We start from the raw sequence: 15,445 nt of genomic DNA, 5'->3' as shown, positions 1-15,445 counted from the left end.
TATTCAGGATCGAGGCAAAGATGAATGGAGCAAAGTTCAGAGAGATCCTTGATGAAAACCTGCTCCAGAGCGCTCAGAACATCAGATTGTGTTGAAGGTTCACCTTCCAACAGGACATCGAAGCTTAGCACACAGCCAAGACAACGCAGGAGTGGTCGAGCATCTCTGAAGAGACCTGAAAATCTGCAGAGAAGAATGCGAGAAACTCCCCAAATACAGGTGTGCCAAGCTTGTAGCGTCATACCAAGAAGACTTGTGGCTGTAATCGCTGCCAAAAGTGCTTCAACAAAGAACTGAGTAAAGGGTCTGAATATGTACTTAAATTCGAAAAATGTGTTTTTGCTTTGTCATCATAAGGCTGTAACCTAACAAAATGTGGAAAAAGTCCAGGAGTCTGAATACTTTCCAAAGGCACTGTAGGTACTGCGGTGTGAATTCCTGTAGATAAGTATTGACACCTAGTGTACATCGTTCAGATAATATTTATTATTATCACAATTGTATTTGTCATCATACTGTTTATAAAGTACATCTCAATTTGAGGGTAAAATGAACATTGTGCAGTGTAAAAATCATCCTATAGACAAAACAGTAGGTATGGCTTCTGTCTGTACAGATAGAGGTGATGTTTCTGTCTGTACAGATAGAGGTGATGTTTCTGTCTGTACAGATAGAGGTGATGCTTCTGTCTGTACAGATAGAGGTGATACTTCTGTCTGTACAGATAGAGGTGATGTTTCTGTCTGTAAAGATAGAGGTGATGGTTCTGTCTGTACAGATATAGGTGATGCTTCTGTCTGTACAGATAGAGGTGATGCTTCTGTCTGTACAGATAGAGGTGATGCTTCTGTCTGTACAGATAGAGGTGATGCTTCTGTCTGTACAGATAGAGGTGATGCTTCTGTCTGTACAGATAGAGGTGATGCTTCTGTCTGTACAAATAGAGGTGATGCTTCTGTCTGTACAGATAGAGGTGATGCTTCTGTCTGTACAGATAGAGGTGTTGCTTCTGTCTGTACAGATAGAGGTGATAAGGCAAAGGGGGAAAACAATGTTAAAGGGATAGTTTCGGATTTTGGCAATTAAGCCAAATGGATACCAATTGTATGTCTCTGTGTGTAGTTTGAAGAAAGTTGAAGGGCGGTTCTGGAGTCATTTTTTGCAGCTGAAATGCACTGACTGGAAGTCTACAGAAGAAGTTCCAGTGACATGGAGCTAGGAAAAGTCTTAATTTACAAAATCTGGAAGTATCCCTTTAAAGCACATCACATACAGTAAATCACTGTGTTTTTCTTCCATCTCCATTGTCTTCCATTCCAGTTCTATTGAACATTCTCACCGTAAATCTCTCGTTGTCCCTTTGTCATTTATTAAGGTATAATTTCATATCCTTTCTGTACACTGGCTCAAATATTCAATTTCGTCCAAATCTCTACAACAATCTGAAAGACACATCCTCCCTCTGATATTCCTCCAATCATCTCCAATCTTTCCTTAACATCGTTATGCCTTAGGTGCATTTCTTTGACTCCCATTCCTGCAATGAAAATCAACAGTTTAATATTTTTGTGTGTTATACACACACACACACACATGCACACACACACGCTGTGTATTTTCTGTGAGTTCTCCTCACACTAACTGCTGGGACACCATTAGACCCTGGTGATGGAACTGGCTCACAGTGACAGACTGTGGAGCTGCGTCCCTCTAAGGTGCACAATTTGGGACACAGATAAACTGTGTGTGTGTGTGTGCGTGTCTTTCGTCCTTACCTTGGCTTTCTGCATGACTGTTCTTTTAGATGTTGAGTAGACAGGATGTTTCACACGGGCCGCAGAGACACAGCTGACTGGTATAGACTCAGAGTAGTAGGGCCTGCCAGACACCTGAGACACACACACACACATTCAAATCATTAGAATCAGTGATCACTCTTGAGTGACGCAGTGCTCTGAGGCACTGCATCTCAGTGCTAGAGGCATCACTAAAGGCACCCCGGTTCAAATCTAGGTTGTATCACAACCAGCTGTGATTGGAAGTCCATAGTGAGGTGCACAATTGGCCAGTGTTGTCTGGGTTTGACCTGTGTAAGCTGTCATTGTATATAATAATTTTTTCTTAACCGACATGTTTAGTTAAAAAAATATACATTTGCTGGTGGGTCTATGTGTGTGTCTGCAGATATATACTGTATGTGTGTGTTGTACCTTGCTGGAGGGTTTGCTCTCCCCAGGTGCCCCCAGAGCCCCTCCTGCTAGGCTCTTCTTCAGGTTGTCTTTAACCTGGGTGAGCCGGAGCTCCAGGTCCACCCTCTCACTCTCCTTCTCCCGGCACGTCTCCTCTAGCTGGGACACACGCTCACTCAAGGAGCCCTTCTGCTCCTCTGATCCAGGAACACAGAGGAAATTGATTAGGGAGCCCCTGTATAGTTCTGCCAGTAGGCAGTGCTAGTACGTTGCTGGTGATCTTTTTTGTATTTTGTGGGTGCATTAAGTGCTGTAGCCTACTGAGATTGTATTAAAGAGTTTTGTGCATATCTGTTTTGTGTGTTGTTGTATTTATCAGGGATCACCAGTAGCTGTTGCCAAGGCAGCAGCTACTCTTCCTGGGTCTAAACATATTAAGGGGTGACAGGGTAGCCTAGTGGTTAGAGTGTTGGACTAGTAACCGAAAGGTTGCAAGATCGAATCCCTGAGATAATAAGGTACAAATCTGTCGTTCTGCCCCTGAACAGGCAGTTAACCCACTGTTTCTAGGCCGTCATTGTAAATAAGAATTTGTTCTTAAATGACTTGCCTCGTTAAAAAAAGGCACTTACATTACATATAAAACAGTACATCATATAAAACAGTGCATCATATAAAACAGTACATCATATTACATATCAACAATACAAAATGTTTGATATCAACAATATTACATATGTGTCTGTGTGTGTGTCTTCACAGTCCCCGGTGTTCCATAATGTGTAATCTGACTACTGCTTGCATCAGTTACCTGATGTGGAATAGACTTCCATGTGCACCTCCTGTAGTCTGTTCTGGACTTGGGGACTGTGTAGACATGTCTTGTGGGATATGCATGTCTGAGCTGTGTGCTAGTAGTTTAAACAGACAGCTAGGTGCATTTAGCATGTCAACACCTCTTACAAAAACGAGTAGTGATGAAGTCAATCTCTCTCCCACTTTGAGCCATGAGAGATTTACATGCATATTATTAATGTTAGCTCTCCATGTACAGTTGGAAATGTACATACACTTGGAGTCAATCAAAATCGTTTTTCAACCACTCCACAAATTTCTTGTTAACAAACTATAGTTTTGGCAAGTCGGTTAGGACATGTACTTTGTGCACGACAAGAAATGTTTCCAACAACTGTTTACAGACATATTATTTCACTTATAATCCACTATATCTCAATTCCAGTGGGTCAGAAGTTTACATACACTAAGTTGACAGTGCCTTTAAACAGCTTGGAAAATTCCAGAAAATTATGTCATTGCTTTAGAAGCTTCTGATAGGCTAATTGACATAATTTGAGTCAATTGGAGGTGTACCTGTGGATGTATTTCAAAGCCTACCTTCAAACTCAGTGTCTCTTTAATTGACATCATGGGAAAACCAAAAGAAATCAGCCAATACTAAGTCAAGTCTGGTTCATCCTTGGGAGCAATTTTCAAACCCCTGAAGGTACCACATTCATTTGTACAAACAATAGTACGCAAGTATAAACACCAAGTATAAACACCACGCAGCCGTCATACCGCTCAACAAGGAGACATGTTCTGTCTCCTAGAGATTTTTTTTTGTGTGAAAAGTGCAAATCAATCCCAGAACAACAGCAAAAATGGCATCATGAGGAAGGCAAATGATGTGCATACATTGAAGCAACATCTCAAGACATCAGTCAGGAAGATAGAGCTTGGTCGCAAATGGGTCTTCCAAATGGACAATGGACCCAAATGGACCCCAAGCATACATCCAAAGTTGTGGCAAAATGGCTTAAGGACAACAAAGTCAAGGTATTGGACATGGGCATCACAAAGCCCTGAGCTCAATTCTAAAGAAAATTTGTGGGCAGAATTGAAAAAGCGTGTGACTCAGTTACACCAGCTTTGTCAGGAGGAATGGGCCAAAATTCACCCAACTTATTATGGAAAGCTTGTGGAAGGCTACCCAAAACATTTGACCCAAGTTAAACAATTTAAAGGCAATGTTACCAAATACTAATTGAGTGTATGTAAACATCTGACCCACTGAAATGTGATGAAATAAATAAATGCTGAAATAAATCATTCTCTCCACTATTATTCTGACATTTCACATTCTTAAAATAAAGTGGTGATCCTAACTAACCTAAGGCAGGGAACTTTTACTATGACTAAATGTCAGTAATTGTGAAAAACTGAGTTGAAATGTATTTGGCTAAGATGTATGTAAACTTCCGACTTCAACTGTTCATTTAAGGGCCAGCCGTGCTCTTATAGCCAATTAAAATGTTCAGAGGTCCCTCTGCGGCACCTGACCACACAACTGAACAGTAGTCCAGGTGTGACAAAGGCAGAGCAGTGCTTTATTATGGACAGACTTTTCACCATCTTAGCTATTGCACTATCAACATGTTTTGACCATGACAGTTTACAATCCAGGGTTACTCCGAGCAGTTTAGTAACCTCAATTTGCTTAAATTCCATATTATTCAATACAAGATTTAGCTGAGATTTAGGGTTTAGTGAATGATTTGTCCCAAATTCAAATTTGGGCGGCAGGTAAATCAAATCAAATCAAATGTTATTGGTCACATACACATGGTAAGCAGATGTTAATGCGAGTGTAGCGAAATGCTTGTGCTTCTAGTTCCGACCATGCAGTAATATCTAACAAGTAATCTAACAATTTCACAACTACTACCTTATACACACAAGTGTAAAGGAATGAATAAGAATATGTACATATAAATATATGGATGAGCGATGGCCGAACGGCATAGACAAGATGCAGTAGATGGTATAGAGTGCAGTATATACATATGAGAAGTGTAATGTAGGGTATGCAAACATTATATAAAGTGGCATAGTTTAAAGTGACTAGTGATACATTTATTACATCCAATGTTTTATTATTAAAGTGGCTAGAGATTTGAGTCAGTATGTTGGCAGCAGCCACTCAATGTTAGTGATGGCTGTTAAACAGTCTGATGGCCTTGAGATAGAAGCTGTTTTTCAGTCTCTCGGTCCCAGCTTTGATGCACCTGTACTGACCTCGCTTTCTGGATGAGAGCGGGGTGAACAGGCAGTGGCTCGGGTGGTTGTTGTCCTTGATGATCTTTTTGGCCTTTCTGTGACATCGGGTAGTGTAGGTGTCTTCGAGGGCAGGTAGTTTGGCCCCGGTGATGCGTTGTGCAGACCTCACTACCCTCCGCCCTACGGTTGTGGGCGGAGCAGTTGCCGTACCAGGCGGTGATACAGCCCGACAGGATGCACTCGATTGTGCATCTGTAAAAGTTTGTGTTTTTTTGGTGACAAGCCAAATTTCTTCAGCCTCCTGAGGTTGAAGAGGCGATGTTGCGCCTTCTTCACTACGCTGCCCGTGTGGGTGGACAATTTCAGTTTGTCCGTGATGTGTACGCCGAGGAACTTAAAACCTTCCAACTTTTCCACTACTGTCCCATCGATGTGGATAAGGGTGCTCCCTCTGCTGTTTCCGAGGGCCCTCACCTCCTCCCTGTAGGCCGTCTCGTCGTTGTTGGTAATCAAGCCTACCACTGTAGTGTCGTCTGCAAACGTGATGATTGAGTTGGAGGCGTGCATGGCCATGTAGTCATGGGTGAACAGGGAGTACAGGAGAGGGCTGAGAACGCACCCTTGTGGGGCCCCAGTGTTGAGGATGGAGATGTCGTTTCCTACCCTCACCACTTGGGGGCGGCCCGTCAGAAAGTCCAGGACCCAGTTGCACAGGGCGGGGTCGAGACCCAGGGTCTTGAGCTTAATGATGAGTTTGGAAGGTACTATGGTGTCGCTCGCTTTGAGGACTATACAGTGCCACCGACACGGCCCGCTACCAAAATCTGCTGACTCTCCTTCACCGCAGCCAACGTGAGTAAAACATTTAAACGTGTTAACCTTCGCAAGGCTGCCGGCCCAGACGGCATCCTTTGCCGCCTCCTCAGAGCATGCGCAGACCAACTTGCTGGTGTGTTTACAGATATATTCAATCAATCCCTATCCCAGTCTGCTGTTCCCACATGCTTCAAGAGAGCCACCATTGTTCCTGTTCCAAAGAAAGCTAAGGTAACTGAGCTAAACAACTATCGCCCCCGTAGCACTCAATTCCGTCATCATGAAGTGCTTTGAGAGACTAGTCAAGGATCATATCACCTCCACCCTACCTAACACCCTAGACCCACTCCAGCCTAGTGGTTAGAGCATTGGGCCAGTAACCAAAAGGTTGCTCGATGGAATCCCCGAGCTGACACGGTAAAAGTCTGTCATTCTGCCCCTGAACAAGGTAGTTAACCCACTGTTCCTAGGCCGTCAATGTTAATAAGAATTTGTTCTTAACCGATGTCTAGTTAAATAAAGGTTTAAAAAATACAATGCATTTTGTTTTTGAAATATTTAGGACTAACTGCAGCACTTTTTAAGTGTTGCAGTGATTTTACTTGCTGTAGTAGCTGACGTGTATAGTGATGAGTCATCCGCATACACACACTGGTTTTACTCAAAGCTACTGGCTTGTCATTAGTAAATTTGGAAAAAAGTAAGTGGCCTAGACAGCTGCCCTGGGGAATTCCTGATTCTACCTGGGATATGTTGGAGAGGCTTCCATTAAAGAACACCCTCTGTGTAGAGGGTGTAGACAGGTAATTCTTTATCCACAATATAGCAGGGGGTGTAAAGCCAGCAGACTATGATCAATAATGTCAAAAGCTGCACTGAAGACTAGCAAAACAGCTCCCAAAATCTTTTTATCTTCAATTTCTCTCAGCCAATCATCAGTCATTTGTGTAAGTGCTGTGCTTGTTGAATGTCATTTCCTATTAGCGTCCCCACAGTAAAATAGCTTTGTATCTGCTCAAACACATTTTTTTACAAAAGGGTTGGTAACAGGCTATTTGAGACAATAAAGGGGGCTTTACTATTCTTGGGTAGCGGAAGGACTTTTGCTTCCCTCCTGGCCTGAGGGCACCCACTTTCTAGTAGGCTTAGATTGAAGATATGGCAAATAAGAGTGGCAATATCGTCCACTATTATCCTCAGTAATTTTACATCCAAGTTGTCAGACCCCAGTGGCTTGTTTTTTATTTATTTTATTTCACCTTTATTTAACCAGGTAGACTAGTTGAGAACAAGTTCTCATTTGCAATTGCGACATGGCCAAGATAAAGCGTAGCAATTCGACACATACAACAACACAGAGTTACACATGGAATAAACAAAACATACAGTCAATAATACAGTAGAACAAAAGAAAACAAAAAGTCTATATACAGTGAGTGCAAATGAGGTATGTTAAGGAAATAAATAGGCCATGGTGGCGAAATAATGTAATTGTTGATAGACAACAATCTTTTTTTTTTACCTCTTCCACACTCACTTTATGGAATAAAAAATGACAATGCTTGTCTTTCCTAATTTGATTAGTTATACCTGGATGTGTAGTGTCAGCGTTTGTTTCTGGCATGTCATGTATAAATTTGCTAATCTTGCCAATGAAAAAATCATGAAAGTAATTGGCAATATCAGTGGGTTTTGGGATAAATGAGCCATCTGATTCAATGAATGACGGAGCTGAGTTTGTCTTGTTGCCCAAAATGTAATTTAAGGTGCTCCAAGGCTTTTTTATTATCATTCTTTATATAATTTATCTTTGTTTCATAATATAGTTTCTTCTTATTTTTATTCAGTTTAGTCTCATGATTTCTCAATTTGCAGTACATTTACCAATCGGTTGTGCAGCCAGACTTATTTGCCATTGCTTTTGCCTCATGCCACACCCCGATCTGTTTCATCTGTCCTTGTGCTTGTCTCCACCCCCCTCCAGGTGTCGCTTATTATCCCCGGTGTATTTATCCCCTTGTTTCCTGTCTCTCTGTGCCAGTTGGTCTTGTTTTGCCAAGTCAAACAACGTTTTTCCTAGCTCCTATTTTTCCCAGTCTATTTATGTTTATTCCTACCCCTCCTGGTTTTGACCCTTGCCTGTCCTGACTACGAACCTGCCTGCTTGAACCCTCTGCCTGTTCTGACCACAAGCCTGCCTATCCCTTTGTACTGTTTGGACTCGGACCTGATGACTGAACTCCTGCCTGTCCTGACCTCGAGCCTGCCTTTCCCCTTGTACTGTTTGGACTCTGACCTGATGACTGAACTCCTGCCTGTCCTGACCTCGAGCCTGCCTATCCCCTTGTACTGTTTGGACTCGGACCTGATGACTGAACTCCTGCCTGTCCTGACCTCGACCTGCCTTTTGCCTACCCATTTTATGATAATAAATATCGGAGCTCAACCATCTGCCTCCTGTGTCTGCATTTGGGTCTCGCCTTGTGCCCTTATACCTCATCCCTCTCAACCATACAGTTGTTCAATTCCTCATCAATCTAGAGGGATTTAACTATTTTTAAAGTAATTTTTGTAATGTCTGCATGCTTATTAGAAACTGAAATAAGCAACTGTATTAATGTGTCAAGAGCACCATCTGGTTGCTCCTCATTTCACAGCACAGACCAGAAACTATTGAGTGGGGAGCTTGATGGAAGCCAGTCAATATTTAAATCCCCCAGAAAGTATACTTCTCTGTTGAGATCACGTACATTAACAAGTAGCTCACACATATTATCCAGATACTGACTCTTGGCACTTGGTGGTCTATAGCAGTTTCCCACAAGAATGGACATGTAGCCATATTACTTCAACAGTATTTAAGATTAGATCCTCTCTAAGCTTTACGGGAATGTGGTTCTGAATATAAAGAGCAACACCTCCACCATTGGCTTTTCTGTATTATAACCATGTATTGCTACCACTGTATCATCAAAAGTATTATCTAAGTGAGTTTCAGAGATAGTCAGAATATGAATATCATCTGTTAAAAGATATGTATTGATTTCATTAACCTAGTTTCTTAGGCTACATATGTTAGCGTGGGCAATTTTTAGCACTTTTCTGAGATGCTTGATTGTTTTCATTGCTTAACTGGGAAGCTTAGCAGAAGTAGACATGCTCATGTTATTTATGTTTGAGCTGATAGTGCAGGGTGAGCTGCACACAGTGGACATAGTATGACTGGTTCATAGGTACATGATTACTGCATACAATATCTGTAGTAACAACTGAGGCATTCAGCGCAGTTAGAGAGACATACATTAGGTTACTTACATTGTGTCTGCCAATCCCCCTGGGATAATGTATATTTGCTGAAGAATTATGACAACTCAGCGACACAATGGTAGGGATTGTCTGAGCTGGGCTTGGGTCATTGATAAGTCATTGTCTCAACGCAGCCTTATAATGCTGTGAAATGATCCAGGAACCAAAATGATTTGGGTGGATCCCATCCTCCTTATAAAACGTGTTTTGTTTCCAAAGGGTTTGTGTGTATGTGTGTTTATGTGTCAGTATGTTTGTGTATGTGTGTGTATGTGTGTGCTCTTTCCCTCTTACCTGTAGCAGTCTTAAATCTCTCCTTCACCTCTCTCCTCTCTTGTCTCAGTGTCAGCAGAGTGGTCCGTATCCCATCCCTCTCTCTCTCCAGGTGTTCTTTCTCTCTCAGGAATAGTTTAGCGTCCTCCTCTGCTCGTGTTTTTCCATAGAGGCCATACTGATTGGTGTCTGGGGGGGGGGGGGGGGGGGGGGGGTCATAGAGGGTGAAATGTGAAAGGTCAGAGGTCAGACCTGGAGAGGTTATGGGAAGAAGACATAACCTCATTCCTCTTTCCTCTCTCTCTCGCTCTCTCTCTCCCTCTCTCTCTCTCTGTCTCTCTCTCTCCCTCCCTCCCTCTTCGTGAGTAACTCTTCCTCTACCTCTCTCTTCGTGAGTAACTCTTCCTCTACCTCTCACACATAAAGAGTAGGAGAGAGACCACTGTGACTGACCCAAACTGAAGGAAAGCTTTGACTATTTACAGACTCAGTGAGCATAGCCTTGCTATTGAGAAAGGCCACTGTAGGCAGACCTGGTTCTCAAGACAAGACAAGCTATGTGCTCACTGCCCACAAAATGAGGTGGAAACTTCCTAACACTTCCTAACCTCCTGCCCAATGTATGACCATATTAGAACACATATTTTCCTCAGATTACACAGAATTCGAAAACAAACCCGATTTTGATAAACTTCCATAGCTACTGGGTGAAATAGCACAGTGTGCCATCACAACAGCAAGATTTGTGACCTGTTGCCACAAGAAAAGGGCAACCAGTGAAGAACAAACACCATTGTAAATACAACCTATATTTATGTTTATTTATTTTCCCTTTTGTACTTTAACCATTTGCACATAATTTCAACACTATACATAATATGACATTTGCAATGTCTTTATTCTTTTGGAACTTCTGTGAGTGTAATGTTTACTGTTCATTTTTATTGTTTATTTCACTTCTGTATATTATCTACTTCACTTGCTTTGGCAATGTTAACAAATGTTTCCCATGCCAATAAAGTCCCTTGATTTGAATTGAGAGACAGACAGGCGCAGAGAGAGAGAGAGAGGCAGAGAGAGAGAGAGCGAGGCAGAGGGAGAAAGAGAGAGAGATAGAGAGGCAGAAAGAGAGAGAGCGAGCGAGACACAGAGAGGTCAGCAGCGAAGCTAATGAGGCTGTCTCAGAAGTCTCAGGTTCCATTCTCTCCTCTCATCTGTTCTCCAGATAGACAGACAGCAGGAGGCTTTGAAGTAAAAGACAGTGAAGGAAAGGAGGTTTCCCACTGGGCCTCATTTCAACATTGAATGACAATGTGAAGACATTCTGTGTAAAACTGATTGGATTTGCAGAAAGTCATCAACAACGTGAGGGAATTTAATCCATTTTTCTAGTAATATTAAATCCAATAACTTGGTGACATTTTTTGTTGATTTCACATTGAATTCAAGTCAGATAACAACCATGTAAATACCAACTAGAAGTTGAAATTATGTCTGGGCCCAGTGGGATATGTGTGTGTGTGTGTGTGTGTGTGTGTGTGTGTGTGTGTGTGTGTGTGTGTGTGTGTGTGTGTGTGTGTGTGTGTGTGTGTGTGTGTGTGTGTGTGTGTGTGTGTGTGTGTGTGTGTGTCTTACTGGAGCCCGTGCGTTTCAGGGCCAGACCAGGTTTGGTCCTACCGGAGTCACTACTGGTGAAACTGGACCTCTGCTTCGGTCCCCCATCCTCGCCAGGCTGTAGAAAAGAGGGATGGGGGAGGAGAACAAGATGAAGAAGAGGAGAGGATGAAGGGAAGAGAAAGGAGGACCATGGTTAGAGACATCACAACAAATAAAATCAGTAAAAGGCCTAGGCTTTAGCTCAGTGGGATAGCACAGTCTGGTGGTGTGCAGGAGACAGGGGTTCAACCCTGGTCTGTTATGTAAGACAAGGCTGTGCTGTGTGTGTGTAGTAGAGAGCACAGCAAGCTCTCTCTCAAACGCAGACACACACTTTCTCTACCTTTGTCTCTGTTTCTCGCTCTCTGCTCCTAACTCACCCCCATTTCTTTCCCCCATATTTATCAATTCAATTCAATGTAATGTCTTTATTGGCATGGGAAACATACATTGCCAAATCAAGTGAAGTAGATAATAAACAAAAGTGAAATAAACAATCAAAAATGAACAGTAAACATTACACTCACAGAAGATCCAAAAGAATAAAGACATTTCAAATGTCTTATTATGTACATATACAGTGTTGTAACAATGTACAAATAGTTAAAGTACAAAAGGGAAAATAAATAAACATAAATATGGGTTGTATTTATAATGGTGTTTGTTCTTCACTGGTTGCCCTTTTCTTGTGGCAACCGGTCACAAATCTTGCTGCTGTGATGGCACACTGTGGTATTTCACCCAGTAGATATGGGAGTTTATTAAAATTGGATTTTGTTTTCAAATTTTTTGTAGATTTGTGTAATCTGAGGGAAATATGTCTCTATAATATGGTCATACATTTGGCAGGAGGTTAGGAAGTGTAGCTCAGTTTCCACCTCATTTTGTGGGCAGTGTGCACATAGCCTGTCTTCTCTTGAGAGCCATGTCTGCCTACGGCAGCCTTTCTCAATAGCAAGGTTATGCTCACTGAGTCTGTAAATAGTCAACGCTTTTGTTAAGTTTGGGTCAGTCATAGTTAGGTATTCTGCCACTGTGTACTCTCTGTTTAGGGCCAAATAGCATTCTAGCTTGCTCTGTTTTTTGGTGAATTATTTCCAACTTGTCAAGTATTTATCTTTTAACTGTGTCTAACTGTGTTGCTGTCCTTGGGATCTGTGGGGTGTGTTTGTGTTTGTGAACAGAGCCCCAGGAGCAGCTTGCTTAGGGGACTCTTCTCCAGGTTCATCTCTCTGTAGGTGATGGCTTTGTTATGGAAGGTTTGGGAATCGTTTCCATTTAGGTGGTTGTAGAATTTAACAGCTCTTTTCTGGATTTGGATAATTAGCGTGTTTCGGCCTAATTCTGCTTTGCATCCATTTTTTTATGTTTAACGTTGTACACGGGGGATATTTTTTGCAGAATTCTGCATGCAGAGTCTCAATTTGGTGTTTGTCCCATTTTGTGAATTCTTGGTTAGTGAGTAGACCCCAGACCTCACAACCATAAAGGGCAATGGGCTCTATGACTGATTCAAGTATTTTTAGCCAGATCCTAATTGGTATGTTGCATTTATGTTCCTTTTGATGGCATAGTAGGCCCTTCTTGCCTTGTCTCTCAGATCGTTCACAGCTTTGTGGAAGTTAGCTGTGGAGCTGATGTTTAGGCAGAGGTATGTATAGTTTTTTGTGTGTTCTAGGGCAACGGTATCTAGATGGAATTTGTATTTGTGATCCTGGGAACTGGATCTTTTTTTGGAACACCATTATTTTGGTCTTACTGAGAATTACTGTCAGGGCCCAGGTCTGACAGAATCTGTGCAGAATATCTAGGTGCTGCTGTAAGCCCTCCTTGGTTGGTGACAGAAGCACCAGATCATCAGCAAACAGTAGACATTTGACTTCAGATTCTAGTAGGGTGAGGCCCGGTGCTGCAGACTGTTCTAGTGCCCTCGCCAATTCGTTGATATATGTTGAAGAGGGTGGGGCTTAAGCTGCATCCCTGTCTCACCCCCCGGCCCTTTGGAAAGAAATGTGTGTGTTTTTTAAAAACATTTTTAACCGCACGCTTGTTGTTTGTGTACACACATTTTATAATGTTGTATGTTTTTTCCCCAACACCACTTTCCAGCAATTTGTATAGCAGACCCTCATGCCAAATTGAGTTAAAAGCTTTTTTGAAATCAACAAAGCATGAGAAGACTTTGCCTTTGTTTTGTTTATTTGTTTGTCAATTAGGGTGTGTAGGGGGAATACGTGGTCTGTCTTACGATAATTTGGTAAGAAGCTAATTTGTCATTTGCTCAGTATATTGTTTTCACTGAGGAAATGTACGAGTCTGCTGTTAGTGATAATGCAGAGGATTTTAACATGTTTGCTGTTGACACATATCCCACTGTAGTTATTGGGGTCAAATTTGTCTCCACTTTTGTGGATTGAGGTGATCAGTTCTTGGTTCCAAATATTGGGGAAGATGCCAGAGCTAAGGATGATGTTAAAGAGTTTTAGTATAGCCAATTGGAATTTGTGGTCTGCATATTTGATTATTTCATTGAGGACACCATCAACACCACAGGCTTTTTTGGGTTGGAGGGTGTGTATTTTGTTCCGTAGTTCATTCAAGGCAATTGGAGAATCCAGTGGGTTCTGGTAGTCTTTAATAGTTGATTCTAAGATTTGTATTTGATCATGTATTTCTTTCCATCTGATAGGGGTGTCAGTGGGCAGACTGTGAAGGCTCTGAGAGACTCTGGGTTGAGGTCAGTGATAAAGTAGTCTACAGTACTACTGCCAAGAGATGAGCTATAGGTGTACCTACCATAGGAGTCTGGGTTGAGGTCAGTGATAAAGTAGTCTACAGTACTACTGCCAAGAGATGAGCTATAGCTGTATCTACCATAGGAGTCTGGGTTGAGGTCAGTGATAAAGTAGTCTACAGTACTACTGCCAAGAGATGAGCTATAGGTGTACCTACCATAGCAGTCTGGGTTGAGGTCAGTGATAAAGTAGTCTACAGTACTACTGCCAAGAGATGAGCTATAGCTGTATCTACCATAGGAGTCTGGGTTGAGGTCAGTGATAAAGTAGTCTACAGTACTACTGCCAAGAGATGAGCTATAGCTGTATCTACCATAGGAGTCCCATCGAGGTCTACCATTGACTAAGTACATACCCAGCGTGCAACATGAGTTGTGACCCGTTTTGTTGGTTATGTTGTTATAGTTGTGCTTGGGGGGCATATGGGGGAAAGAAAGCTGTCACCTCAGGTAGGTGTTTGTCCCCCTGTGTGCTGAGGGTGTCAGGTTCTTGTCCGGTTCTGGTATTTAGGTCACCACAGACTAGTACATGACCCTGGGCCTGGAAATGATTGATTTCTCCCTCCGGGATGGAGAAGCTGTCTTCATTAAAGTATGGGGATTCTAGTGTGGGGGGGGGGGGGGGGGGGGGGGGGGGGGGGGGTAGCACACAGGAGGACATCTGTCTCTGTTAAGATCATTTCCTTTTGAATGTCTAGCCAAATGTAAAATGTTCCTGTTTTGATGAATTTAATAGAGTGAGTTAGGTCTGCTCTATACCAAATTAACATACCCCCTGAGTCCCTTCCCTGTTTCACACCTGGTAGTTTGGTGGATGGGACTACCAGCTCTCTGTAACCTAGAGGGCAACCAGTGGGTCAATCTCCTCTATACCAGGTTTCTTGTAGGATGACAATGTCTGTATTTATCTCTCTCTTTCTTTTTCTCTCCCTCTCTCCTCTATCTCTCGCTCTCTTTCTCTCTCTCGCTACAAAGGTCACCGATTGAAAAGCATGTAACAGAGTGTGATGTGTTTGGGTGAATGATCAGAAGTTTCATATTCGGACCAGACAGTGACTGTCCCAACAGCTGCACCACCCCACCAAGACCAATCAGCCTGTTACCAACCCTACTGTCTGAGAATAATCCTTGTACAGTCCATCCATGTGTGTGTTCCCACCTGCTCTCCCTCATAGGGAACCTCGTCGTACGTCCTGGAGTCAGTAGAAGTGCTACTGGAAGATGTGGCCCACCTGAGAGAGAGAGAGGGAGAGAGAGAAAAGTGTGAGATTGCAAAATGTGATTGTGAGAGTCTCAAACATTTGACAAACACGTCATCTCTCCATTCCTCTCTCTCTTTCTCTCTCTCTCTGTC

The 15,445-nt window shown here is 42.5% G+C and overlaps 1 protein-coding gene across 10 annotated transcripts in view; it reads right to left on the bottom strand.

Annotated features, from left to right (window-relative positions):
• Positions 1–464: 464 nt before the first annotated feature.
• LOC110504375 (actin filament-associated protein 1-like 1) overlaps positions 465–15,445 on the bottom strand; it is a 63,912-nt gene continuing 48,931 nt past the window's right edge. For all 10 annotated transcript variants that reach the window (XM_036970110.2, XM_090220163.1, XM_090220159.1 and 7 more), the window contains 6 exons: positions 15,251–15,323; positions 11,277–11,373; positions 9,663–9,830; positions 2,211–2,386; positions 1,776–1,889; positions 465–1,537 (listed from right to left, as the gene is read on the bottom strand). In XM_036970110.2, coding sequence (XP_036826005.2) covers positions 1,511–1,537; positions 1,776–1,889; positions 2,211–2,386; positions 9,663–9,830; positions 11,277–11,373; positions 15,251–15,323 — 655 coding nt within the window. In that variant the 3' untranslated portion in view covers positions 465–1,510. The remainder of the gene's footprint in view (positions 1,538–1,775; positions 1,890–2,210; positions 2,387–9,662; positions 9,831–11,276; positions 11,374–15,250; positions 15,324–15,445) is intronic.

Source organism: Oncorhynchus mykiss, chromosome 25, assembly GCF_057628025.1.
Source record: "Oncorhynchus mykiss isolate SJ-2025 chromosome 25, ASM5762802v1, whole genome shotgun sequence".
Lineage (NCBI taxonomy): Eukaryota > Metazoa > Chordata > Actinopteri > Salmoniformes > Salmonidae > Oncorhynchus > Oncorhynchus mykiss.
This window is presented reverse-complemented; position numbering and strand designations above follow the sequence as displayed.